Source organism: Columba livia, chromosome 1, assembly GCF_036013475.1.
Source record: "Columba livia isolate bColLiv1 breed racing homer chromosome 1, bColLiv1.pat.W.v2, whole genome shotgun sequence".
NCBI classification, from domain to species: domain Eukaryota; kingdom Metazoa; phylum Chordata; class Aves; order Columbiformes; family Columbidae; genus Columba; species Columba livia.
Window position 1 is genome coordinate 103,173,204 of NC_088602.1, and position 27,815 is coordinate 103,201,018.

At 37.9% G+C, this 27,815-nt stretch overlaps 1 protein-coding gene across 18 annotated transcripts in view; it reads right to left on the reverse strand.

Annotated features, from left to right (window-relative positions):
• The window catches only part of GK (glycerol kinase), a 65,318-nt gene extending 42,527 nt beyond the window's left edge, over positions 1-22,791 (reverse strand). For 11 of the 18 annotated variants that reach the window (XR_010474014.1, XR_010474013.1, XR_010474012.1 and 8 more), the window contains exons 1-14: positions 22,565-22,791; positions 14,667-14,740; positions 13,886-13,992; positions 13,239-13,316; positions 11,330-11,409; positions 9,929-10,066; positions 9,329-9,438; positions 8,685-8,751; positions 7,542-7,559; positions 6,501-6,536; positions 5,809-5,876; positions 4,194-4,236; positions 3,428-3,508; positions 1,483-1,561 (exon numbers count right to left, since the gene is read on the reverse strand). Coding sequence is in view for 14 of the 18 variants with exons in the window: in XM_065070671.1 (XP_064926743.1) it covers positions 1,483-1,561; positions 3,428-3,508; positions 4,194-4,236; positions 5,809-5,876; positions 6,501-6,536; positions 7,542-7,559; positions 8,685-8,751; positions 9,329-9,438; positions 9,929-10,066; positions 11,330-11,409; positions 13,239-13,316; positions 13,886-13,992; positions 14,667-14,740; positions 22,565-22,642 (1,057 nt within the window). In the remaining 4 variants the exon portion in view is untranslated. The remainder of the gene's footprint in view (positions 1-1,482; positions 1,562-3,427; positions 3,509-4,193; positions 4,237-5,808; positions 5,877-6,500; positions 6,537-7,541; positions 7,560-8,684; positions 8,752-9,328; positions 9,439-9,928; positions 10,067-11,329; positions 11,410-13,238; positions 13,317-13,885; positions 13,993-14,666; positions 14,741-22,564) is intronic. The other 7 variants (XR_010474019.1, XM_065070608.1, XM_065070678.1 and 4 more) reach the window with 1 other exon arrangement.
• Between the last annotated feature and the right edge of the window lie 5,024 nt (positions 22,792-27,815).

Here is a 27,815-nt window from a genome sequence, read left to right on the forward strand (position 1 = left end):
ATTTAAGTCAAGGCAAGCAAGTAAAACTGGATCAAGACCAAAGGGAGCTAAGAACTAAATTCCCATTAATTTCAAATGGATTTAGAGTTCTAAATTCTCAGCTTACATATGTAATCACAAGGCCACCTACAAGGAAATCTGAAGTTTCTTAATATCTGAGTAATAACTTTGGATAACTGAACTAACTCCTCAATATTAAAGTATTTGTATTTTTTAAAATTACATTAAAACATCTAGAACTACAAAGGAAGTAATGTGCAGCTACTTCCTATAACAAGAAAGTATTTTTTTCTGCTTTTGTAAATTACTTCTGTTTGTATTGATCAGAGAAGCGTAACAGGAGAGGAAAGAAGTAGGAAAACTTATTCAAAGTCTTTAAAATGGTAGTTTCATACAGACTCAATTCATAAAGGGAGTGAAGGGAGAAGGAAGAAGGAAGGATGTGTTGAGGGAACCATGAAGAGATGGTGAAGTCTCATACATACGACTTCTACAATTCTGACAAGACTGAAGTTCTTGAAGCTCAAACCTTCTAAAGGTCTAGTCAAATTTGTAAAGCCAACAGGTGCTGTAGTGTTTCAACAGCTGGCTAACTCATGTGACAGTAGTTTATATTCTTCTCTATAATCTGTGAAGCTTTCTTTTGGAAAAACAGACCAATGTTTTAATTTTTTTTTTGTTTTATGTAAAATTTGAATTCTAAATTTTTCCACCTTTGAATAAGATATCAATTAAAATATATAACAAATTGCTTTTAAATTCTAAATCTCATTATATCAGTCATTGTCAAACTGTCGCACTTGCGAGCATCTTACATTTTTTCCTTCTTCAGAGTCTGATACATTCCGGGTTTTCATAATGTTACACACCAGCTTGTTCCAGTTCAGCTCAAGCAGAAAACACCATCTACCCAAATGCTAAAGTATTACTGTATTCTTAGCCAAAACAGATTGCCATTCTCCACAATTCCTTTGAGAGGCAGCTTTGTACACTGAGGTCCCTAACTCAACGGATATGAAGCCTTCTACATAAACCATTGCATATGTAGGGACTCAGGTTCTCACGTTTATGACAAGAATGAGTATGTACGTTTAGGATCAAACATGCTCTGACTTCTGTAATAGAGACTAAAATACTCTTGGCTCCAGAAAATTCAATACTGTATGAAACCAGGAAATATGCTGTAAGTATAGTATCTTCCTGAATATCTGCTTGCTAGGGAAACTACTAAAAAGTACATGTTGCAATAGAACAAAGCTGGCAAAGGTTTTCAAAGACTGTGTTGGTATTCTGTACGAAATACATACCAATAAACAATGATTTAATGGATCTAAACCAAATTGTTCAAACATGGCAAAATATATACATCATCCAGCTTCTCTTTACTTGAATATTTTGAGCTTTCATTCAACATTAGAGCTATCAAGACACTGGGAAAGAAAACTTAAAGAAACTGAACAGCTCCAAATTGTGAATACTCACCAACTTCCTGTGAAGTCTGAACGATACCTAGATTGTCCCTCAGCCAACGAACAACAGCACCAGCTATAGCAACAGATCCCTGAAGGAAACAAAATCACTGCAACATCAAGAGACAACAACTGGTAGCTTCATGTTCCTTTTCATGGGACTGAAGAGGAGTGGTAGCTGTGGCCTCCAATTGCAGGCTGACAGTCATAGCCTAAAGCACTCCCAAGAATTCTCACAACCAAACCACATGTTTCTTGGCAGTTGAAGACTGCCATGTAAAAATAGCAGCCCGTTACACAGGCTCCATGTAGAAAAGGATAGATATTGCATGATTTTGCCCATTGGGGGGAGTTACCATGACATTTCCTAAGCAGTCTTCTTGTCTAATTTAGGTATTCTCCTGAATATACCGTTATATGGTTGGGTAGCCTCAGCCTCCTTTTTCTGACAAATGAAGATTTTTATACTTTGATTTAAAAATCTAAGACTGATTGTGTCTAGAGTCTAAATACAATACCCAGATAGAGAGAAAATTTAGGCACTTGCATTTACCAGCAAAATTTTTCTGTGGCCTCAGCAAACAGTGCTGAGTAGCTCCATCATGCCATAGATGAATGGCATGGTTCCAAATAGACGTCTCTATGAGACAGTCGCAAGTCTAGTAGACTAAGCTTCAAGTAAAATGGGAGCAGCATTATATTTTCATTCAAAGCCATTGCTAGAAGGATCGGGGATGTTTTCTAACCAGCTATCACAAGATATGAGTTTGATAAAAGACTGAATCCACATTTCTTGCCTCTCTGGAAAGTGTCTCAACCAGCAGACTGTACATATTTCAAGCATGGATACAGGAGAAGGAACACTTAATATTTTCTGTTGAGGTCATTTCTTTAGACAATATCATTAAAGACTTGGAGATGAGGAATAAGCAAGTATACATGCATGTGTTTCAGCATGCAGAAATAAAAATCATCTCTCACATATCTGCACAAAATTAAAACCACCAAGTTTGACAGAACATGACAAAGGCAAGATTAACTGTCTTTAGGGACGGAAAAGGAAATTAGCCTGGCCTAGTAAAGTACTGTAAGCCACAAACTATTCTGCCAGCAAATAAAATTGCATGTTACCTTTGTCTGTTTCACATGGAAAACATAGGCTCTCTACAAAAGCTCAATGGCAGCAGAGAACTCAGTATGTGTGTTTTGAGAAGAACTATTAGATCAAGCCCATTAAGCAACACAGATGGAAGAATAATCATTCCTCTGATCTTGATGAAGCTTTGGTGCCAAATAGGTGCTCAGCTGATCTGTGCTTCAGAATCAGCTTTAGAACAATGAACCCTGAAGTCATAGTAAAAATTCAATTTTTCTACAGAATTTGGATGCCCTCAGAGCTGTGTAGAGAACCGAGGAACTGAATTCTGGAAGTAGGTACCTAAGTCTTAGAATGTAAAAAGAACTCAATTGTTAGAGTATCTTGTATCAGAAATTTTATTCAGAGTTTAAAAAGTTAGAAGTAAAATCCATTAAAATGAAATAAAAACAAAAGACATTTAATCATGCCTTTTATCATGAGAGGATAACTGAAACACTAGTACTTTTTCCCCTATTTTTAAACCAATTTTAGTATAAATGTTTTTATTTTTTTATTTATTTGTAACATTTATTAAAGATTTGGCAGACTGTGTAACAGAAAAAATTTGTTAGCCAGCATGCCCTGAAAATATAGATGATGCAATGTATAAATATTTTTATTAGATTAGGTGATATAGATTGGAAATAGGGATAACCAAAACCACACATAACCTTAAACCACACATAAGCCTTGAGGCATGCAAGCTATAACACAAAGCTATTTTGATCTCCATGCAACTGAAGAGAACGTAAAGATACTAGTAAATAGAAGTAAACAAGAACATGTAGCACTACAAGAAGCAAGAAATTACTGGACTTACCTCTAGTGCATAACAAACAGGTTTGTCTCTGCCCAGTTTGTAAGCTATTGTGGTTAGAAGACCATGCTCAGAAAGCACAGACTAAATTGGGAAAGGGGACAGAAAAGGTAAAGCATGAACAGAGACAGAAAATATTGAAATACAAATATTCAAGTGATAATAAACAAGAGACAAACTCTTCACTAGGAAAAAAATAAATATGGGAAGTTAAACAAAGTAAATTATCAGTTACTCTTAATAAACAGCTAAGATAGAACCCTCAGTTCACTGGTGTTAATTCTCATTTCCACAAGCTGTCTCACATCTTTCCAGCCTCCTTATAGCAAATAATTTGGGCTCATTAGGAGGAGATGTGAATGAGAAGCAAGCCAAAGCTTTGCATTATTTACCCAACTTTAACTACAAAGAAAACTATGGGAGGAAATGAGAAGAAATAAAATAGCTAAGACAAAGAGAAAAGCAAGTAGTTCAGTAACACAACAGTCAGCACTTCTATGTGAGGTTAAGAAACATATACAAGGAAAGAGCAAGAAACGTGCTATGAAAAGTTCTTTTTGGAAACCTAAGGAGCTAGGAAACGGTCTTACTGAAACACCTTGAACACATTATTACTTTCTACTCTTTCAGATTTCAGATTTGCACTTTTCCTTATCTCTAGTGATATAACTGTTGCTACTAAGTTTAAGAAAGGCTAATACGGAGTTGTACTCAAGAACTTAAATAAAGATTATAAAATAAGAGTGAAAAACTGAAAAATGCAACTGACCTTCTGACCTGTATTGCACAGCAAGAAACATCCTGTTCCATACCTGGCATGAAAGCAAAGGAAAGTTAAAATGAGAATGTTTAAAGGATAAACTGTTAATGCAGTTCATGACTCCCCTGTGGAAAATCGAGACAGCACATTTTGCACCTTGAAGGTTATGTTACTAATGTTATGTTAACTAAGGTTATGTTACTAAGGTTATGTTAACTAATGATAAAATAATCCTGAAAAAGTTGATTTAAATGCAGCCTGCAGCTGAAAAATCTAGCCACACACCTCTCTCTCTGGCTATTTTTTGTGTAATACTTGATCAAGAAGCAGATATGGCTGAAAACTAAGTGCGAATTCCTCTTTGGTGGCAGTGTTTACCTACTTAAATTTAAGCTGATTATGAAAGCTACTTTATAAAATAAATATTTCACAATATAAAATTCATGCTTTTAAAGGGCAAAATTTAAAAACCTTTCTTCATGTCACAAAGAAGAGGGTTTTCTTTAAACATATTCAGCTCAAAAACTTCTAAAAATGGCATGTTTCTCATTTGAAGACTACACCACATGTATATGTACGTACATATACAAGGACACAGTTCAGTAAAGGGAATCCACTCTAAATTATTCTAAGAAATCGCTAGTTTCCTACCCTGAAAATTAACAGCTTAAAATAGTATTGAGAAAGTCTGCAGTTATATTTTGAGAAAAAAAGGGTAAAGCAATAACACAAAGGGGTTAAAAAAACTCTCACTTTTACCTTTTGGTTTAGATGGATTTTTTTCAAAAGGTCTCTTGTGTTATAAAAGAATCTCTTATAAAAATACTTTGTGATATTATTATTTAGAACCATGTTTGTTTTGCTAAAATACAAGGCCATTAGCCATTACATCTGTGTATAAATATAAAAGATAGAGTGAAGGTTAACTAGCAACAAGTACAGATTAACGTGTAATTAAATCTGTGAAAGTCCAATACTGTGTGTATGTACCTACGTGCTCAGTGAAGCACATGGTTGTAAATGGAACAGTAAATCATTTAAGCAGAGAGCTTTTCCTCAAATGAATGTTTGATTACAGCAGTTGCCTGATTTAGCTGATCAGCTATTTTAAACAAGGGACACTAAAAGGCTGAGAAATAGGAAAAAAAAGAAAAAAGGTAAATTCTCCACACTGAGCTAGACACAGAAGCAAAACTAGGCATTGCAACTGAAATGAACCTTTCCCATCTAGCAATGCTGTGGGGTTTTTTGTTATTCAGGTCTGTGTAATGTAACTTACACGGCCTGTATTTGTTTAACTTTAGGGCACAATTTAAATGCTACTGCAACTGTTTCCAGCTGTGTTTTGGAGAATTTTAAAAAAGTAAAACCTCCTGTCACAGACATTTCCTCACAGTGACTTTGTTTCAAAATACGCCTCACAAACCATTTAACTTTAATATCTGCACTATTTTATATGAAAGTCAGGGCACTGTTTACTTTGTGGATCAATACAGTCAAAAGGTAGAGCTGTAGTTCTGCAGTAAATACAAAAGCATTTGGCAGTTAGCTTGAAAGAGAACATAATACTAAATTCAAAACAGAACAGTGACATACTGTTTATCTTACAGCTTTCATAACTTACGTATTTTTTGCCTGCCCATCTTGAAAACACATTTGCCCAACAAGAGCAGCAGACTGGTCACCCAGGCACTGAAAAGAGAGATTTTTTAATTTCAGCAAATATCCACACATGAATCACATGCATGAGAAAGGAACATGAACATATGCATTTAACTCTAGTTCTAACCTATTAGGAGCACCTGGGCAACTGAAAGTCTCTATAGAGACAACCTGTGCTTTTTACTACTACTCATAGGAACTGCAAATGAAATGTGTTGTACCACTTATGGTGAACACTTGAAAGAAATCAAATTTAAAATGTAATATCCTGACGTATATTGTGTTGGAAAAAGCTGAGAATCTGCCCAACATTTCTGATTTATGTATATACTGAACTCTTTTTATATATTAATATAAAGCAGAGCTTGCTTCAATTTTGTAAGTTTACTTAGAGATCCTACATATCCAACAGCACTAAACATTCATACACATTAAAGCTGTCAGCTGTATTTCCACGGCCAGACCTTAACTTAATAATGAAGAACCCAGTCAATTAATAATTCAACTTCAGACTTCATGCCAAACATAAAGTAAAAACCAAACAAACAACTTAATTTGCAGCAGGGTTCACTCATCTTAAAGCTTTTTCCAGTGAAGATATGTTCATGCAGTATCAGGTTCTCATGCCAGAATCTGAGTTGAAGTAGGACTTACCCCAGAAATTGGTACACCTGTCAAAGCTCCAGATTTCTGATTTGCAAAAAGAGAAAGAAAAGCTACAAATCAGCTTTCCGTTACTACAATTTAAGCAATGAAAAAGAAGCTAAACTTGTAATGCTAAAGGAAAACAAAGAAGGGTCACATAAGCAACATGGTTCAGTTGACATGTACATTGGACTTCAGCTTAATGCAGCTCATGCCTAAAACACTAAAAAAATAGAGCAGGAAATTTACAGGTATACTTTATGTCAGCTCAACAGTTCTTAACATAAATTTTGTTGCAATCACAGCATACAGAAAATGAGATTCAGCATAATCTGTGCAGTCAGCATCAAGTGTAAAACGCAAAAGTACAAAATGGTAAAGTGACTAAAAAAAATGTGATTGTGATGACACACTAAGCAAAGACAGATGCTGAATTTTAAGATACAGCATTTTAAGTCTCATACATAATTTCTTCCATACACTGCCATGTAGTTTTTCTTGCAATAGTTATCATAGGAAAATTATATCCTGACAATTTTTACTTCTTTATTTAAATTGTTTCTTTGTGCAATTGTGAAAATGCATTTCCAGTGAAGTCATGCAAGTGCATTTCCAATCTGAATCTTTTTCTTTAATTCTAATTTTAATTAACTGGATTCAAGGTAACTGAGTTTATAAATGCACTAAAAACCCCTGCATGAATACGAAGTTTCATTACAATAGAATGAATGTTTGTAGAGAGAATGGCCCACTTTTCTCATTTATAAAATGGGACAGACAACATTTATTGGCCAGTAGCTGTACTTTTTTATTTCACTATAAAAAGAAACATTCAACAGCCCTCAAATTAAGGCAAAAACGTGCAACAAGACATTCCAGAAACACCTTTGACATGAACTCTAATCATAGTATCTCAAATTTGGAAATACCTTCCAAATTTATTGGTCTAGAAAGTGTGCTTTTACTAATCCTTAAACCAATGGAAATGCACAGCATCTGAACAGAATGAATAAGACACAGGTGGTCAGCCTAATTGAAGCCTCTACTCACCAGGCTAGAACAGATTTTCTACAGTCAGCAAAAGGAAGAAAAAAGAACAAAAAAAATGGAAGGAAAGGGGAAGAGAAATAAAAGTTCACGTTTAAAGTGACCAGCTATTCTGTTTCCCTTGCCAGGTATTATCTTTTTCCATTCAGCTTACATTTTCATTCAGCTTACTATAACCCACTGTCATCTGACTTTCACATCAATAGAAGTCAGCAATGACTTCTACCGGCATCTACACTAACAGATTAGCAAAATACTTACATTCCAGGCAAGACAGGGTTACATTAAAAAAAAAAAAAATCATAACTTGTCTTAATTACAAAATGGCTGTATGTTTTTAGTAAACAATAGAACAAACTAGCAGGAAAAAGCATGTACAATCACAACATCCAGTTTATCCAATTCTGAAGCTTTTAAGAATAAATTAGATGGCACTGTATCCGAAGAGTTGGTGCTGCATCAAAGTAAACTTGAAACTTCAGCCCCACAATAACAATTAATGATTTACTCCTAAGTAATAGTCACAGCTGCACTGGAAGCAGTGTGATTACAAAGACATCACAATATTCCAAAAAATATATATTATTTTACTGAGTGCTATGTAAATATACACAGCAAGAGGAGTTTATTTTTCAAAAAAAAGGCAATCTAAGGTGTCGCTTCCAATTTTCCAGTTCACGGAAACTGAGTAATCTTGCCTTTAGTTATGTAGAAATAAGACATTACACAACTTGTCCAGTCTTCATAGATCATGAAGACTTCCATAGTGACTTTTATCTCTTCAGTTATACAAGTAAAAATATTGTGCTCCAATAACAGCAATCCCATTGCTTTAATCTACTGATAATATATTGCATTCTGATGGCTAGTTTCTAAATCGATAAGTAATTGTAATAAAAGCCACAAATTTTTATCCTTATCAAAAACCTCTCCCATCTTGTTTTGTCTAATTGACACTTAGAAGAGAAAACAATAGATACTCAACTTCATATAACATCACATAACAGTAGATAATGACATACTAAACATAAACAATACTGGTCTAGAAAAAGCCATTAGTATTAATCTATGACAATTCTGTCAAATCCATATAGCTAGTTATTTTTTTAAAAGATTAACTTCACACACATACACAAGAAAACATACCATCAGGCCATAAATCTCAGAGGAGCTTCGGACTTTAGGAAGTATTTCCATAGGAATATCAAAGAACCTGAATGTAATACAAAACAATTTATATATATCATCAGAGCTAAATCAGAAAGCATTTTGCATTTATTTTCTTACATAAGTTTAAGCAGTGGAGAAAAAAAATAAAAGAAGCCTTGATTTCTAGGGTTTAATCCATCACTGTGTTTTTCCACTTGTTACAGTGACACTGAATTACAGAGTAAAACAACATATATTTGAATATTTTGAAAACACATCCAAGTCCTTCATGTGGGAAGTCATTCCTCTTCTCAAAACATCTTTATAATACTGTTATTAATAAATATAATTATAATTTTAAACAGAGACACTATCATTGTAACTGCCTTAAAAATTTGGTTAAGAAATAAAGAAACTATTAAATGTCATTGCTTCATGAACTGGTCTTCCACCTTCCAAAAAAAAAATCAAGGCTCTCATTGTTTTAATTAATCTACACAATTGTAATTTGGACATCTGCAGAATGTTAACAGTAAATACAACAGTAATTGCTGATCTTAGTCTAGATATTAAATTAGTTTCTTTACACATCACTTACAGAATCTATTTAAATAACACTACTACTGAAAAACTGAGCTTACTGGCAGAGCTCAGGATCCCAGTCCAAGGAATGAATGTTGAACAACATTGTCCTACTGGCATTGGTTACATCTGTACAGTGAACGCCTCCATTCTTTCCACCTGTCAAACACTAAACAAAAAATATCAACAGTTCTCACCAAGAAAAAGGTACAGGTTTACTGTAACAAATTACAAAATAACTATTCTACATTCACAAAGCTTTCAGTGTGGGACTGGGAACTCCAATATTTCTGCAACAACTAAAGAGGCAGACCTGAGGTAGCAGAAAAAAGCCATGAGAGAGGTAATAAGGGTATAGCAGTACCTCCTGGATTCTTATATTGCAAAGGTGGCTAATACGTTTCTGAAATCTGAGATTTTTCCAAAAGCATGAGCAAAAGTTTACAGCAATGTATAAATGGTAAACTACACATAGGCATCTACAAAAAATACAGCAATACAGGGACAGTAAAAGTTCATCTTGTAAGGAACGTCTTTAGTGGCTTGTATTGACATCACTGTCTGATCAGTCTGCATCATGTGTCACAGTACTTTGCACAGACATTCACATGATGTGGTAATTAATTTTAAAAAGTGACAATAAACTCACAAATACATACCCATATAAGCCATGAATCAATAGTCCCAAATAGAGCTCTTCCATCATCAACTGCTTGCTGAATCTCTTTCACATTATCCAAAAGCCACCGAAGTTTCACTGCACTAAAATAAGTGCTAAGTGGAAGACCAGTTCTAGACTGTAAAATTAAAAAAAACCCAAACCTTTAATCATAGAATCACAGAATCATCTTAGTTGGAAAAAACTTTTAAGAGCACTGAGTCCAACTGTTAACCTAACACTGCCAAGTCAGCCACCAAACCATGCCCCCAGGAATCGCATCTACGTGTCTTTTAAACACCTCCAGTGATGGTGACTCCACCACTTCCTTGGGCAGCCTGTTCCAATGCCTGACAACCCTTTCCGTTTATAATTTTTCTTAATATCCAGTCTTAAACCTTCCCTGGTCCAACTTGAGACCACGCAAGTATCTTTTCCATGAATACTGTAGTTATATGTAAAACTGTGATAATAAGACAAAAACCAAAGACACAAAGCTCAGAGAAATGACGCAAGCTTGTTCTTTAAATAAGTATTAAAGATACAATACACAAGTCTCAAAATATCAAAATCAAATGAACAGTGCACTGATGGACAAAGATCAAAGCTGATCTACATGCTGTTCAAAGACCATTTATGCCGAAATAGTTGTTTGCAGAAGTCCTGTCTTATCTAGGCTATGACTAGGCAGCAAGTAATGCCAACAAAAATGAGTTGCAGGACACAGGAAAGATCAAATTTGTATTATATTAGAAATTAAAAATCAAATAAGTTTATATGCTTTGTGACATCCATTTCCTGGCTACAGGAAAATACACAATATACAAAATACACAATATTTATACAATCAACCAAGGAAAACATAAACCAAAGAATTATGACACCTTTTTGCAAGCATTTTGTTCCAATTTGTTGTATGTATATATGCAAACATATATAAAAAAAGAATTAATTTGCTCTTCATAAAATATCTTCCCAGTTCTCAGGTTGGTTGCAATTAATTTCAATATTAAGGCATAAAATAAGAAAGGATAATAATTTTCACATCAATAAATTATTTTCCAAGTTTTTTTTTCTACTTTCTAATTTTTGTGTGTGATGCTTACTTATCATTCGACAGGTAGCACATGACTAAGTCTTACTACCCATTACTCATTTAACTTCTCTAGTGAGATAGGTAAGGAATGTTAACCACTTATTTTGAGGGAAATAAACATTTTCCAGTCTCAGATCTGTAGTATAGTATTATGCACATTTTTTATTATTTGACAAGCTAAGAGGGACTAGAAGCTAGAACTGACTGACTTGGTTTTGGGGAATTCTGAGAACACACCTCCAAAACATTATATACTGTAGCGATAAGAGTTCAGCTACTATTTAAAAGTTCTGGAATATCTCTTACCTTAAAATATGCTTTGTTTTTTCCTGGAATTCTTTTAAGAAGCCGTTCAACTGTTGACTGGGTTCTCAGGTCAAGCCATACTAAAAGCACAAATAAAATTAACTGATCACCTGATTTAATACACAAAAAGTGACATGTACAAACTGCTTCTACAAAACTAGAGTTCTTTCCAGTAAACCCCTGCCCTTATTTTTAGCTTTTCATGTAGCTGAAAGAATATTGTATTACCATTGTATTTTTAATGTAGTGTTGCAAAAATTAAAAATGTTTAGATAAACTTATTTGATTTAGAAGAACAAATGATTTGAGAAATCAAACAGAATTTTCCACATAATAGGATATCTACTTTTCTCTACCAGAGCATATGCAAATGATTAATACTACCTTGTTTACAACAGATAACTGTCATTAAACTAGGAAGCTAAAACAAATAGCAGGTTGATTATTTACTATTTCTATGAAAACTTTGGACTAAAGTGCTATGTCAGAGTTATGAAGGTACAGCTGGACTTGAGATAAAGCTGTAAACAACATCTATTTGAATACAGAGAAGTCCTGGGTTTTCAGTGATACTATGTTAAACTAAATCTGGTACTTGACATGGCCTAAAAGAGCAAATTAAACAATTATCATTTCTCAGCTGATATAATCTGAAAAGCCAAGGTAAGTTAAAAATAAAAGCCCAAATCAATAAGTAGTCATTAAACCTATTTAACACATTTTTCCTTTAAAGTTAAATCAAGAGCATCCAGAAAATTCAGTAAGCTACTTCATTTAAAAGGAAGCGATTGTCATTCAGAGGAACCTTGACAGGCTTGAGAGGTGGGCCTGTGTGAACCACATGAAGTTTAACAAGGCCAAGGGCAGGTCCTGCACATGGGGAAGCACAATCCCAAGCACAAATACAGGCTGGACAGAGAATGGATGGAGAGCAGCCCTGAGGAGAAGGACTTGGGGGTGTTGATGTGAAGCTCAATATGAGCCAGCAATGTGCATTTGCAGCCCAGAAAGCCAACTGTACCCTGGGCTGCATCAAAAGAAGAGTGCCCAGCAGGTCGAGGGAGATGATTCTCCCCCTCTACTCTATTCTCGTGAGACCCCACCTGAAGTACTGTGTCCAGCTCCAGGGTCCTTAGTACAGGAAAGACATGGACAGGTTGGAGAGGGTCCAGAGGAGGCCACAAAAATTATCAGAGGGATAGAACACCTCTCCTGCGAGGTCAGCCTGATAGAGTTGGGGTTGTTCAGCATGCAGAACAGTAGGCTCTGAGAACACCTTATAGTGGCCTCCCAGTACCTAAAAGGGCTTATAAGAAAGCTGGAGAGGGACTTTTTACAAGGGCATGTAGTAGCAGGGCAAGGGGTAATGGCTTTGAACTGAAAGAGGGTAGATTTGTATTAGATATAAGGAAGAAATTCTTTACTGTGAGGGTGGTGAGGCACTGGAACAGGCTGTCCAGAGGAACTGTGGATGCCCCTTCCCTGAAAGTGTTCAAGGTTAGGTTGTATGGGATTTTGAGCAACCTGGTCTAGCAGAAGGTGTCCCTGCTCGTGGCAGGGGGGTGGGAGCTAGATGGGTCTTTAAGGTCCCTTCCAACCCAAAGCATTCTATGATTCTATAAGTCAGAGCTTCGTTACATGCCAGGGATGTACAAAACCCCTCAGGAACATTGTTTATTTTTTTTTTTAAAAGCCCATAAAGCAATTTATAAAGTAAAAATTTTAATGGAATAGACTTTTTAAAAATTGCTCTGATGTACACAAACACACAACTTAGGACACAGATACCAAAAAATCAAACAAGTTAGTAGGCTAGGCCACAATGAGATCTGCACAGGATACTAGGAAAGCACTTTTCTACAACACTCTCATTTTATGATATTACACACTCAGAAAATATAGTAGTTACCAATAGCATTTGAAAGAGGTTCTCCAGTTGTCTTGTCCCAAACCACTGTTGTTTCTCTCTGATTGCTGACTCCAATGGCTTAAGGACAAAATAGAGAGAAGTATCCTTTTCAGAAGGTTTATTTTACCCAAAATGGGGGTGGAGTAGGGTAGGGAAAGGTGGAGTGGAAAACAGGTAAGGAGAAGAGGAAAGTAAATGGGAAATAAAAAGCTTCCAACTTTTCCATGTTATGATCTAGAAATGGTACTTCTAAAAACTCGTCATTCAACTTTTGCTGTTTAATCTATGCACTCTATTTTTTTTTTTTTTTTTCACAAGTGGAGCCAGCAACAACACTGACAGGGAAACTATCTGTTCCTGTTAAGTCCTAATTTAAATTTCAGAATTTTTTAATTTGTCACTCGCCTCTGTGATTTTCAAAGATTAGGTTAAATCTACTTTGTAGATTTTGCATTGCTAATATAAACGACAGACTTATTTTCTCATTATTCCTCCCAAACAAACTGCTCTCAATTCCAGTTTAACATCTTCTTTGAGGCCAGCACATGCTGTCACCATTCTTTTTATTGAGTTAAAAACTAGGGAATCTGTCTTGTTCAACGATGAGTATGTTTAAGCCCTTGGTTACCCTTAGGTACCAGGAATACCTTTTATGTTAGTGATGTCTATGTTCAGTTGTTGCAGTTTCTCACAGGTCCTTTCAACACATTCATGGACAGACTTTAATATTTCCTTTGGATCTTGTTCTACCCATCTTTAATAAAAAGTAAACACAAGTTAATAAAAAGACAAAAAATTACATTTAGGGGAAAAAAAGAAATTCTAGTCTGAAAAAACAGCTGAGCATTTTGTCACAATCATAACTACAAACTATGTTTTATATATACAGAAAAAGTGTAATGAATTTCAAACCTTTTTCAAACAGTAAGCTGTATTTTCACAAGAAAACTATGTGCAGAAAACAAAGACATTTGTTTTGGTTTATTCTATACAGAGGGCTTTGGCAGCAAAATGGTAGGTCAGTTAAGAAGAAACAAACTAAAAAACAATGCCTAAGAGAACAAACCAAGCAATTTCTATGGACTAGGCTGAAGACTATGATTAAATTGTAATAATTACTAGTTTTACCACTTTAAAGCAAACTTAAAGTCTTGTTTAAACTTCAGTTTCAATCTTTAATGTTTAAACTTTAGATATGTTAATGAGTAGTCAAACACAAAATATTTTTAGTTTATGTAACTCAGAGCACACACCAGACACCCATGTGTCTTTTTTAATGCCATTTTCCCTACTACACAATATTTTATAGCAGATACTATATTCTTAATAATTATTAATCAACTTCAGTTGTGATCATTCACAGATAAAAAAAACCCTAAGCTCTACAAAATTGTACATAAACAAAAAAAACACAGAGATAATTCATACCCTTCTTTGGGGAATTTCTGCTCTATCTCAACTTGATGGTGACTCAAGAGCTCTGCTGTTTTTGCATTAAAAACCTGAAAATAAATTACACAACAGAATTTTCTATAAACACAGAAGTTTAAACAACAATTAACTAACATTTATTTTTCCGAACAAATACAGTGCAGTGATAATTGATAGTCAGAATCTGTCATCAACCCAAATATCCATATAACCCGGGTTCATATATATGGATTTTTGTAATTAAGGTGAGCAAAGAATATTTTGGTGAGCTTTGCTGTCAATTAAAACTGCCTTTTTTTTTCTTCCTTGATGGACTGGGAAATAACTACATTTTTTCTTATGGAGTTTGTGGAAATTAAATTAATGATGCATTTGAGAACATACCTCTCAGTAAAATACTCACTGCTAGTCATAATAACATCTATTTAGTTCCTGCTCTGCTACTCTAATGCCAGAGCTATGCCTTTTCTTGGGTTAGCTCAGTTAGCTCACTTTTAGGAAGAGTGATTTTAAGAGAGACAATCACACATCGTCTAGAAATCACAGAAGGGACCAAACTATGAAGAAGGAAAAAGCACCTAGGCAGAAACAAACTACAAATACAGAGCTCGTGAACAATCTGACAAAAAAAAAGCAACACAATACATTTAAAAAAGAGAAGAAAATGCAGAAAAGTGGCTTGGATTTGGATATACTACAATAAAAAACAGCAGAGTAGAGAATTCTGAGGACTTTACTAATGGTTGTCCGTAAGGAATCACAAGTTAGAGGCTCCGGCTTGCAGTAGAAGCTCTGCTAGAATACACAGTGATCTTCCTTTGCTTGTTTCCAAAAGTAATCTACTGTGGCCAAGGTATGACAACACCCAGTAAAACATCCAACTTAATTGTACAATGAGTAAATCAGCATAACTGACTGGGCAATGAAGACATTCCTGTGAAAACATCTTTCTCACAAGTATCATGCAGAATCTTCTGCTTGAAGAATGTTCAGGGACCTAGAAATTAAAATCTAGCAGCAGAGAGACGAACTGCAGAATATGCCAGTAGGACACCATCCTACCTTTCTACGGCAAGCAGAGGAGTGTCAGACTGAAAAATCACTCTTGTGCCAAGGGCACAAAATTCAGTTATACCCATCCACAATACAACTGAATCTTTTCTAGACTTCCATGGCAATGTTCTCTTCTCATTCCACACATTTTAGGAATTTCTCTTAAAAGCTTTTAATCCATAAACTCTTGATTTCATTTAGATAGTACAGTTTACTCTGAAACTATTAGAACAAATCTGATGAAGCGCAGATGAAGTTCTGATTCTCTAGTTTCTTTGAAACCTTAAAGTGTATCTTTAGAGTGAAACTTTGAAGTTTAGAAACATTCTAGTTATATATTAGAATAATAGAATAATTCAGGCTGAAAAGGACCTTGAGAAATCTTTAGTACAACCTCCTGCTCAAGGCAGGGTCAGCTATGAGATCAGACCAGGTTGTTCAAGGATTTTTTCTAGACAGGTCTTGAAAACCTTCAAGGATGGAAACAGCACAACCTCTCTGGAAAACATGAAAAGCTAATTTTTCACCTCCTCTCCCCACAAAAGAAGTCTTTAGAAGGTGTATGCTCATCCTTCTCTGTTATTAGTTGCAAAGATCACACAGAAAATGCATCACTGTATTCTTTTTACCATATTTACTTATCAGTGTGTGTTTCATTTACCAGCTCAGGCTTGACATGATGCTATCTTAATAAAAGGGTAAGCTTTGTCAGTACTGCATGCTTGGAAGGAACTAATATGACGGGATAAGGGTCTTAAAGCACTATGCAACACAGTTAGTAGCAGAGATTAAGTTTTGCATGTATGCAGCAAGATTTTTTGTACTTGAAATTGCCTTTCTGACAAAAGCACAGTAACATTTACAAAGTTTTTATAAGACGGAAATATAGAAGACATTTTATTCAACGTGTATGTATCTGACTTACTAACAATATTAAATATCACTCAATAATCATTCACCATTACTCATTCAGTATTCCTTGAAACAGAAGGCAATGCATAAGGATTCCTACTGTTTTCAGGAAGTAAATACAGATTTAATTAGACAAGGTCATTCATTGAACCTGGCATGTGTGACCTGCAGATAATAAAAGGATGAAGCTCTAGCACAGCAAGGCTTTTTGCCTCCTTCTAAGAAACCTGTTCTAACAGCAATAAATTCTCAAGAAGCAATAACACTACAAATGCATACATTTTTCATGCCCATAGAGAAGAACTAGGCAAACATGCACTCCTAATCTATCACAAGAAAAACTGCAAGCTTCTGACACCCTCAACAAAAGCAGCAGACACTCCCTGTACCTCAGGGCAAGGGATTAAAAAAGTTTCACTGAGGACAATACCATGTTATATAGTGCTAAACAGAAGTCTGATACACAAAAGGATGCCAAACATAAATGACTCATTACATTTACACTCAGAAGATGACAAAATAGGGAATAAACAGAACAAATGGGACGACCTCTCATTCCCTGTGCCTTCCTCCCCCTTCCAAAAAAAACAACTGTTGCCAAAAAAAAATCCCCAAACCATCTTTGCTTCTTTCTGACAGTGATGAGAGAAATAGATGACAATAAGTAATTCAGATAAGGTCAATATATTCCTGTTGAAACAGGTGTGAAGTGTATTTTTGTCACTGCTCTCCTTCCTTTCATATTCATTAAGAACTGATTCCAGTTTATGATACTGATCTCTCACTTTTGGGGGGATCTCTCACTTTTTGGGGAGAAAGTCAAAGTCAGTTTTGCCCTAATTGTAGCAGCAGTAATCACAAAATAATTGTCTAGGCTATTAGGACATGCAGAGCTCTCATGAACAGAGACGATTTGATGAAAGCCAACAGATATATATCGAATTCTCTGATGAGAGATTAAAGAAAAGGAATAAGTAACACCTTTCTTCCACTCCCAATGAATTATCATACAAAGAACAAGAGCTTGAGCCTTGAATCTCTGAGTGAAGGAGAATGAAGACCTATGTAGCTACACTGCATGTAAGCAAGCAGACAAGCACAAGAGCTGATCACTTAATTCAAGCTCTTTATAGGGTCTCTAATAGAATACATGATATCATACGAAGCAGTGCAAACAATTAATAGACATAGAATCATAGTATACCAGGTTGGAAGGGACCTCAAGGATCATCTGGTCCAACCTTTCTTGGCAAAAGCACAGTCTAGACAAGCTGGACCAGCACCCTGTGCAGCTGAATCTTAAAAGTTGCGTGGTATTACACTGAGATTCAGATCAATCAGTTCTAATAGTTTTCAAAGAATGAAAAGAAATATGGGACAACTAGACCCATGATGCTCATGGAAGTGCACAGCTGAAAAGACAATAGTGAAAACAGATTTTAGAAGTAACTTTTCATGACTTTCAAGCTTTGCTGTGTAACTCCGCCTACAGAAACGCTGCTTCTGTTAGCCTATGCTGTATCTTCACGACTTTCTGTTAAGCTGGAACAGCTATGGCTTTGCAGGCAAACAAGCTCAGAGCTGGAGTTCTGAACTTGCATTGAAATCAGCCCAACTAGGAGAAGGATGACAAACAATAATTCCACCTTTAGCATTTAACTAGGATTAGCAGCAGGTAGTCAGAATGTATGAATAAGCATGGTTTAACAAACCTCTTAGAAATTATCTTGCTTGGAAGGCTCCTGATGAACAGACCTTGCTCCTCTCTCAAGGAGGTGCTTATGATTACGGGAATACAAAGCAAAATACAATGTATTTTAAATTATAAAAGCTAAGAGCTAGGGAAAAATTGAAGTATTTGCAATATTTTTAACCCTTCATGTTAGCTATACTATCGAGTTTTGCTTTTTCCCAAAAGGTCACGTTACTTCAGTAGAAGGGTGAAATGGATTTCACTCTGAAGGGTAAGCTCAATGGATTCTAAGTTTTTCCTTATCTAAACCCAGTTTCTGTTTACTGAAAAAAAAATGCTTACAGTGTTATAAAGCTTTATTTCAATGTTTCTTCTGGAAATGAAGTAACAGAAGAAAGAAATATTCCACTGAAGTAGAAAAAAAATTGTCTGTGGCTAACTGACAAACCTAGAACTTGAAGTACTGTATACATACTTCACTGTTTGTGGACTTCACTGAGTATTTAGAGTCTTGCTGTTCCTGGATAAAATGCCAGAAAGACTTCATGCAGCAAATACCCTTCAAGAAATCAGGCAGTTGTTCAGATGGCCATTAGCACCTGATCTCAAGACTTTTAGCAAAAGAGTGGATATTTATTACAGTGGACTTTTATTACATCATTCTTGAATAAAATCAAATGGAAAATGAGAGATGCAAGTATTTGACAGAAATATTTGGCAAAACATCTTGATCAAAATTTATTCATCTGGGTACATTTGTTTAACCTACTCAATTTATTTTCCTACTTGATATCTTGAGGAAAATGAGCCTTACGCAATTGCACTAGTACTCAAAGCACTGCACTCCCCCTGGTAACTCTGTTACCCAAGTTCAACCCAACCTAACAGAGAAGTTGACATCTCAAAAATAATTACAGCTAATTTTGCAAAAGCAAGTAGCTTAGCAAAACAAACAAACAAACAAACAAACAAACAAAACCAACAAAATCCAAATTAGGGTCCCCAGAGGGTAGAACTACAGCATAACCTAAAACTGTACTGTGAGAAGCAAGGATAAAGGAGTGACAGTAACAGAAATGCACCCAAGTTATGGTGTTTCTTGATCATCTGTGCTCGTACAGCCTCATTCATGTAAGCAGGAGAATCTCTCAAAATTTGTGTCCATACACAGAATAATTAGTTCTGGAAGGAATCTCTTGAGGTTGTCTAGCCCAACCCACTTCTCAGGTAAGCTTAAATGCAAAGTCAGACCAGGTTGTTCAGGGTGTTTTCAGGTGTTGAGTGTCTGCAAGGATGAAAATTCAAGAGACTTTCTGGGCCTCTGACTCAGAGCCCCTCATACTGAGACATGTCTTCCTGACATCTATTTAGAACTTCACGTGCTGCAACTCATGTTCATGTCCTGTTGTCTTTTTCTACACATCTCTGAGAAAAGGCTGATTCTGTGTTCTCTACAGACAGTGGTTAAATAGCTGAAGACAGCCCCTTAGACTTCCATGTGACCAAACAAACCCTGATCTCCCAACCTCTTCTTGCATGCCTCGTGCTGCAGACTCTCTCTTCCTCTGGAGGGACCAAGACCAGACACAGTGTTCTTGATACTGCCTAAGTGCCACAAAGATGGCAACAATTACTTCCTTTGATCTGCAGTCTGCGCTTTTCTTAATGTGGTTAATCTTCACCGCAACAAGGACACACTGCCCACTTATATTCAGTTTGCTGTCCAGGAGGAATGAAGGTCCTTTTTCACCAAGCTGCTTATTAGCTTTCTGTTCCAAGTGCTAAACTTCTTCGAATTTCATGAAGCTTCTGCCAGGCCCCTTCTCCAAATGGAATTCCAATGAACTGCTCTCCCTGGTCAGTCATCACCTGCATGCTTGAGAGGGTACTCCAACACATTTCCAAGGCTGTTGATGAAAATACTATGTATGGGGTATCAGCCCTCACTACTGACCGCTGTGGAACACCACATGTAAATTGGCCACCTGTAATTGTAAATTTAGACTCTGAACTGTTGACACTACCCTTTGGCCCCAAAGACCAGCCAGGTTTTCACGCAGACACCTTTAACCTGGTGAAAATCAAATGCCTTCCATCTTAAAAAACTAGGTAACAGTTGCACTGTACTACTGAAGACATGTGCAAAGTAACCAACAACTAGATTTTTACTGTTGACTTGGTGAAGATGAAAATTGTTGGAAAGAGAAAAAAAAATCAGAAATCAGTGAGAAAGATATGCAAAATAACACAAAAAAAGACCAAGAGGTAATAAGAGTCAAGGAAACTAAAAGAACACATTATATTTTGGCTTAAAATATTTCAAAGCAAAGTCTCTCTTCTAACTGTGGCAATCTCTTTGCAGCATAAATTCTCCAGATACATGTGTTATTATTTGAATGACTGATGCAACTTGCAGCAGAACCCTGTGCACTTTGCCCTCTTCTTCCCACCTACCCCATGGTCTGATTTAATTCAGTGATGATGTATCTTTTTTGCTTAAATCCATATAATTTTATTAACATAACAGTTTGGTCACACTGACAAAATTAAGAAAATGCTGTATTTTGAAATGAATTGAGAGAAACTGAGATGGATACAAGAAGAACTGGAGAGTGATAGACACAATACACTCTAAAAAAAAAAAGGAAAGAACTACGGCCTCTTGTTTATTAGTGTGAGCATCTGAATCCTCCGACAGATGAAACATACCTCATGTAGACAGAAAAAAAACCCTACTGTATAGAAGCCATTGGTGAATGCATCTAGTGTAAGAAACTCCTTGCTAGAGGAACTTGTAAAAATACTTGTAAAAAGAGCTTGAGTATAAACTTAAAGCTTGCAGTGTCTCTTTTAGTTCTACTAGTGTTATCCTTTTTGGCTACAAAAAAACTTAACTTGGTGTACACATATAGCAGATAGAGTTTATCTTCAGGTGTTACAGTGAACTTTTCCAAATTGTTTTCCAAAAACGACTCCTGACTGGCATTCAAGAGAGCCCGCTGGTGTCATTTGTCAGTTTGGAGTCTCTCCACCCCCAGATCTGTGTTTTGTCATTTGACAATCCCATGAAGGTCATGATACTAAGCAATAACGGTAACACAGGTCAAGAAGATATTCTGCTTCATGAAAGAACATTCAATATAGGGGAAGCATTAAAAATAAAATTAAATTAAATTTAAAAAAGGACATGCATCTTCCCAGTTCAAAGTTGTGCACATTTTGCATCTAGCTATTATCTCTATTCAGCTTCCATAGTGGGAATTAACACTGGGATCTAAGTCAAATTACCATGACTTACTGACTAGGTGACAGGACATTTGTAGAGATTTGCAAGCAGGAAGTTTATATAGTAAGTTTCATATACAATAACAACATTAGTTACTGTCTATTGCATAATCTGGAAATAACTAGAGCCTGAAACTAAAGGACTTGTATATATGATTACTATATTAATCATCCCTTCCTTAAACTGTCTTTCTCCAGCACTTAAACAGCCCCATCTTTCATAAGGTGTACAAGTTCAGTTGCTTGAATACCCACAGTGCATGGGGTGCACTGACACTAAGGTTGTAGCCTCCAGAACCACAGCAGTCAGTTCAACAGGCCCACGTAGATTTCAGAGTGGAACAAAGCAGAGTCATTGCATTGTTTGCACACTAGCTAATCACAGCCACTGAACTCTCACGGATCTGTTTCTCCAGTGTCTGAGCACCTTGTCAATTTAATTTCATTCAGGTGGAGACGCCTGACAGATTTAAAACACAGCCTGCTCGAAGCAGCAGGATTTTGCAGCCCCTCAAGCAGCAGCCAGAAACGCTGGCCTCCGGCTTGCTCTGGGGCCGGCGGGCACTGCTGGCACAGCGGCCCGGCCCGCTCCCCTCTGTTCTGTCAGGCGAGCAGCGCTGCTCTCCCCCTATCGCGGCGGGAAGACGACAGGGGTCTGATCACCGGGCGACACCGCCGGCCTGCGGTTCCGCCACACCCGTGTCCACTGGCGCCCGCTTCTCGCGGCGCGGCAGACCCGGCCCGCCGGGGGACAGAGGGATGCCGGCTCGGGGCAAGAGACGGGAGCCGGGGCGGAGGCAGCAAGGCCCTGCGCGGCCCGCTCCCTTTGCCCTTCCCCAAGGGCACAGCAGAAGCCGGAGGGACCCCGCGAGGATGCGGGAGAGGAAAGGAGCCGCCGGTCCCCCGCACTCCTCAGCGCCCGGAGCGGCCCCGAGCCCCACGATGTGCTCACCAGGAAGCGAGTGGAGCTGGTGCCCTGATCGATGGAGCCCACCAGTGGCCCCAGCACCATCCGGTCCGACGCGGCCATGAGCCCCGCTCAGCCGCCCGTTGGGTCTCCTCAGCGATCCCTCAGCGAGCGGTTAGCGGCCGCGCCAACGCTGCCCCGGCAGCTCGCGGCCAGCGGCGCGTGGCTGCCGAGGCGAAGCCGGCGGAGGGGCGGGGCGGGGGGCGGGCGGGGCCGGGGGGCGCTGCCGCACGCGTAGTCAGCCCGCAGCCAACCAGAGCTCGGGGCGCGGCGGGGGCGGAGGGGCGGGGGCGGGGCCGGGAAGCGCAGGAAGTGGGACAGCGGCCGGGGGGGAGAAGGGGGGGTGTGGGGAGAGCGGTGAGGGGGTCACGCGATGGTCACTCCCCTTGCCCCGCCCGCCCGAGCGCGGTTGGCGCGAGCGGAGCCGTTGGCGCGAGCGGAGCCGTTGGCCTGAGGGGAGGCGCGGGAAACCTGAGGGGTTTCCTGACGGGAGTCGCTTGGCGAGGGGCTTCGGAGGGCGGTGAGAGGTTACCGGCAGAGCCTGCTGAACGACGTCCCGGGGCTCCAGCCTGGGGTCGTTTGTGCCGTGCGGCGGTGTTCCCCGGGGCGAAGCCTGTTTCGCTTGTAATTGGGGAAAAGGGCGGAAAAAAAAAACGCTCGCGGGCCCGGCCGGCGGCTCTGCCGTTCTGAGGCGAGATCCAGCCGCTGAGGATGGGTGCTTGGGTGGTGCCAAGCCGGGATGTCCACTGGAAATTTTCTGTTCAGAGCGAACATTGCCAGGGATGCAATTCAAAACTGAGTCACCATTGCCATGGTGATGGCTGAAAAACGTTACCAGGCCCAAAGGGTCTTGTTTCATCTTTCAAAGCTTTACCCTATGTCAAGCAAAAAATATTAACTTTTAAAAATGAGATCTTGATCCTCCTTCCTCACAATGTGTTGGTAACTGGTGCTTCAAGAATACTGCTGGTGTTGCAACACCCATGATAGAATTGCAAAAGCTAATAATGCTGACTAAAGCACATGAGAAGTCAGCCCCCAGAGAAACCATTACATAGATTTGTCTTTGCTGAAACTCTCCATGAGTGGTAGTTGTCCAAACTCGCGGTGTTTTGATGGCATTGCTGCCTGATCAGCAAAATCTGATTGCTGCCGCTTAGTAATGTTTTGCGTGACATCTTACCCAACGGTTTTGACATACCCTTTTTTGTCTGTTAGTACTTGAGCTAGCATCTAGGAGCGTTGGCTGGGATGTGAACAATGCTATCTGCTAATGTGTAATAGATAACAAGGGGTTTAGCTGCAGCCCGTAATTACAAAATCTGAAATGAGACAAATGCATCTTAGTAGTAAGATCGGTATTTTCAAGAGTAAGAAGAATGAAGCACTGGAACCACTTACTAAATATTATGAAGGATTCTCTCTTGTTCTAAAATTTTATAACCAAGACCGGTATTGTGTCTTAGAACTTAAGCTGTAGTTCAGAGACCAGTTTGCTCAAGGACATGCTGCAACCCATAGGGAAGGATCCAGAGCAAGTCATACTAGAAGGTCATGATGATTCCTCCTGGCTTTGCAAGAGACCCTTCTACTTTCTTCAGTTGTCATGGTCGATGCTGCAGGCAGCTCCTACTCTAAAGCCATGGGCAACAACTGCAGTTGGCTTGTAAAGCTCATGCAAGACTGCAGCATCTTCATATAGATTAGTGATTTGAGGAATTAATCTCATGGGATCATAGTTAAGTCTGAATCCATTACTACAGTTGCTAGGAAAAGTGTGGGGTTTGTGTTATTTCTTCTGTTTCTTCTAAAAACTGCCATATGGTGTTTTGAATGTATTTTATCTCAAGATAAGACGTGACTATTTTCAGCAAAGATTGCAGTCTCTCAGGTTCCCAAAAGAGAGGAAGCAATATCATAACTGATATTTATGTAAAACATGAAATACTACTTCACCTATGTAAAATTTCTAAAGATCACTGAGTTACAGAAATTTTCTAGGAGGTACAGATCTTCCATTTTTGGGGGGGTATTCTTTAGCAGTGCCTGTGTGTTTTCGTGGGCTGTGAACAGGAGGGGTGGCAGTGATAACCTATGCCATTTATTTAACCTGAAACAGACACAAGCAAGAGAGAATAAGGAAGAATTTTGACTGAAACTAGAAAACGCAGAGTTAGGGAGAATTGCCTGTTCTTCCTAGCTCATTCAGCAGTGTACTCTCCCTTCTTTTACATTTCTATTCAGTGTTTGAAATGAACATTTTTTTCCTGTAGTATGTATTATACAATACAGGAGCATTACTATTTGCAGAGTTATTAGTACAGGTGTTGGACACTGTCCCAAGGAAGACGCCTGCAGGGGAAGGAAGGGTGGAGCTGTGGTGGTACCTTTGCTGTATGATGGTGTGAGGCTGCACTCTGCTGAGATAGTTTTAACGGAATTAGTTTTCCTTTAAAAGAAAGAGCATGGGTATCTGTGTGGACTAATTTCTTCTGCTTCTGGCTCACATCTCACCGAGGCAAGTCTACACAGTGCAGCCTAAGTTGTTAGCTATTCTATTCCCTGCTGAAGAACATATATGATGGGGGGGGGGAGGGGAAGGGAAGAAAAAAAAAAATCAAGCTCTTATCTAGCAAGTACTAATTGGGAGCCTTGTCTATATTATTTATGACAAGTGGAGAGATCCTGGACTAAAACATCTTGGGCCTGGCATCCTTTGATTTTGGAGAACTTAATTACAACAAAGTTGAATTCAGTTCTATTTGTGAAGATGGAACTTATTTTCAACTGCCTATGCAGTGTGGATTCCTGCACATGGTGCTCTTGTTCCACATGCAATTTTTTGACCACTTGTTCTGCAGACTGAACTTGAGTGGAAGTTTTATCCACCTCTGAATATAGCCCCACTGTTTTCTTGGGTATTTTAGGGCAGTGAACATGCTTGAAACACATTCATTAAGCACATAAATATTTACAGTGCATTTTTCAGAGACAACATAATTCGGTTCCTGGAGAACTATTTTCAGTAGCAAATAAACCCAGCTGTTTACCTTCTTTTTTGTTTGGTATGTTGTTGTTTTTGTTTTTTTTTTTTTTTTCCTCCAGTCTCAGTAGAATGTTGGTAATTAAATTCTGCTCTTTCTGTCATATTATTTTTTATTGACCTCAAGGACAAAATGTAACTGCGTCAGGCTACTCCAAGCATGTGACACAGTGTGAGTTGAAGAGTGAATGCCAGACGTCCACGTGTCTTTCCTTTCCGTGTCATAGTGACAGAGGAGGCTTGGCAGTCAAATCCTGCTCTTCCTTACTGATGTCCGATCTTTGTGTTCCCCCGGGAAGAGCTGCAGGCAAATACTTTGAACTATCCTGGAACAGGTGTACCTATAAAGTGCACAGTCTGCCGAGATAACGAGTCACGCTGTCACATACACCCTTTTGCCTACTGGGAAGATGAATGGCATGTGTGAGAGTGAATATGCCTGCACAGGTGGATAAATTCAGTCTGTCTCACTGGCTCAGGCAGCAAACACGAGCAGATCATGACCTTGGCTGTCAATGTCTTTGTGTTTATGTATGTCATCTGCTGCAGTGCCTATATGCAGAGAACCTTCTCATAGATCCTGGGGAAGGAGATTAGTACGAATAACTCTACATTCTGTCTCCTCAGCTTATTTTGGAAGGTGTCCACATGCAGTACTCTGTCACAATTTGGCAGGAAGATTTTTATTGTGAAGCCATGACTGTGGTGAAGCAACGAAATGTCTTGCAGGATATGCTTTACTTTTGACCTGATATTAGACAATAGTTTTCCGTGAATGAAATTTTATATTTAGAATCACTCTCATGCTGTTCAAGCCCTGAGCAATCACTATTGCAGTTGCTCTCTTTCTGGTGGATAAAAATAAAACTTAGATGAAATAAATTCACATTTTAAAGATTACTAATACTAAGCACTTTGAAAAGTGCTTTACATGTGTATTATTACTCAAATCAAAATGGGAAAACCAGAAATTAAATCCACTCAATAATTTTATATAAGGAAAAGTAAGCATTCTTGGGAATTAAAATAAATAATTCAGAGAAATAGAAATATTCTTTAGTGTTATAGTGGACGCTTTGTGCTTCAGAATCCTTAACTCTGAGATACTTCTAGCTTCCGTACAAAAATATGACAACTTACTGCAAGATTTACTCCTGAGGGAAAATGTACACTGCATTGAAAGGGAGCATGAAAACTGAGTTGGTTTTCTATTGGTTTTGTAGCAGCTGTATTTTGCAAAATTTAAAAAAAAAAAAAAAATTATTTTTATCAAATGGGTTAATCTAGTTTGTGCTTCATAAACAGATTATATGACCAGTTCTCATAGGCTCATTCTGTTCTTTCACTTTCAAATTAGCAGAGGCAAAGCAACTGCTGCTCATACAGGGCATCTATTCACATGTATCTTTTTTTTTGCACTGGATAATGCATATTTCCAAAAATAAGCTTAAGTGAAATTGCTATGTATAATAATAGGATTAGAAAAAAGGTGAATTGCTCTGAATATTGATATTTGATGCTTTTGTCTCTAAATCCAGGCTTAGAATTGAAAATTTAGTGATGCACTCTACAGGCTCTGGTTTCCATGTGTGACGATATTAAAAACAAGAAGCAGAATTGTGTGAGAACCCTGAGACTGTCACTGCACTGGATTTAAACAAATTCTATTAATCCTCCACTACCCTGTGCTCTTATATAATACAGAAGAAATAAAGCACAGAAGAAAAATATAATGTTTCAAGTGAGAGGTGCCATATGTCCACAGAGAGTACAGGATGATAGTTTATTAAAGCATACTATCAAATATGTATTAATTTTTTAGAAATATATTTAATTAAGGATAATCCATATTTAGTAGACCTAAGAATATAGACTGCATACTTTTGGTTTTCTGTTTCAGTTTGGTTATTGCATGCTGAGTTGCTGTGCAACATCCTCAGAAAGGGCACTGAGAATTTAGTACTGATTATTATATTTTAGTCTAGTCATTTATTCTAGGTAATTAGATGGCCCCAGGATCCATACATTTCTTTGTCCATGAACTTCAAAAGCTTTTGATATCATGTGTCTACAAAACCTCTTGTGGAAGTTTGGGTTTTTTTTACAAATATGGAGAAAAGCTCAGAGCAGCTATATTACTGTCCCGTGTCATGTAGCAAGTCCTTAGCAGAGCAGAGGTAAAGGACAGTGTTC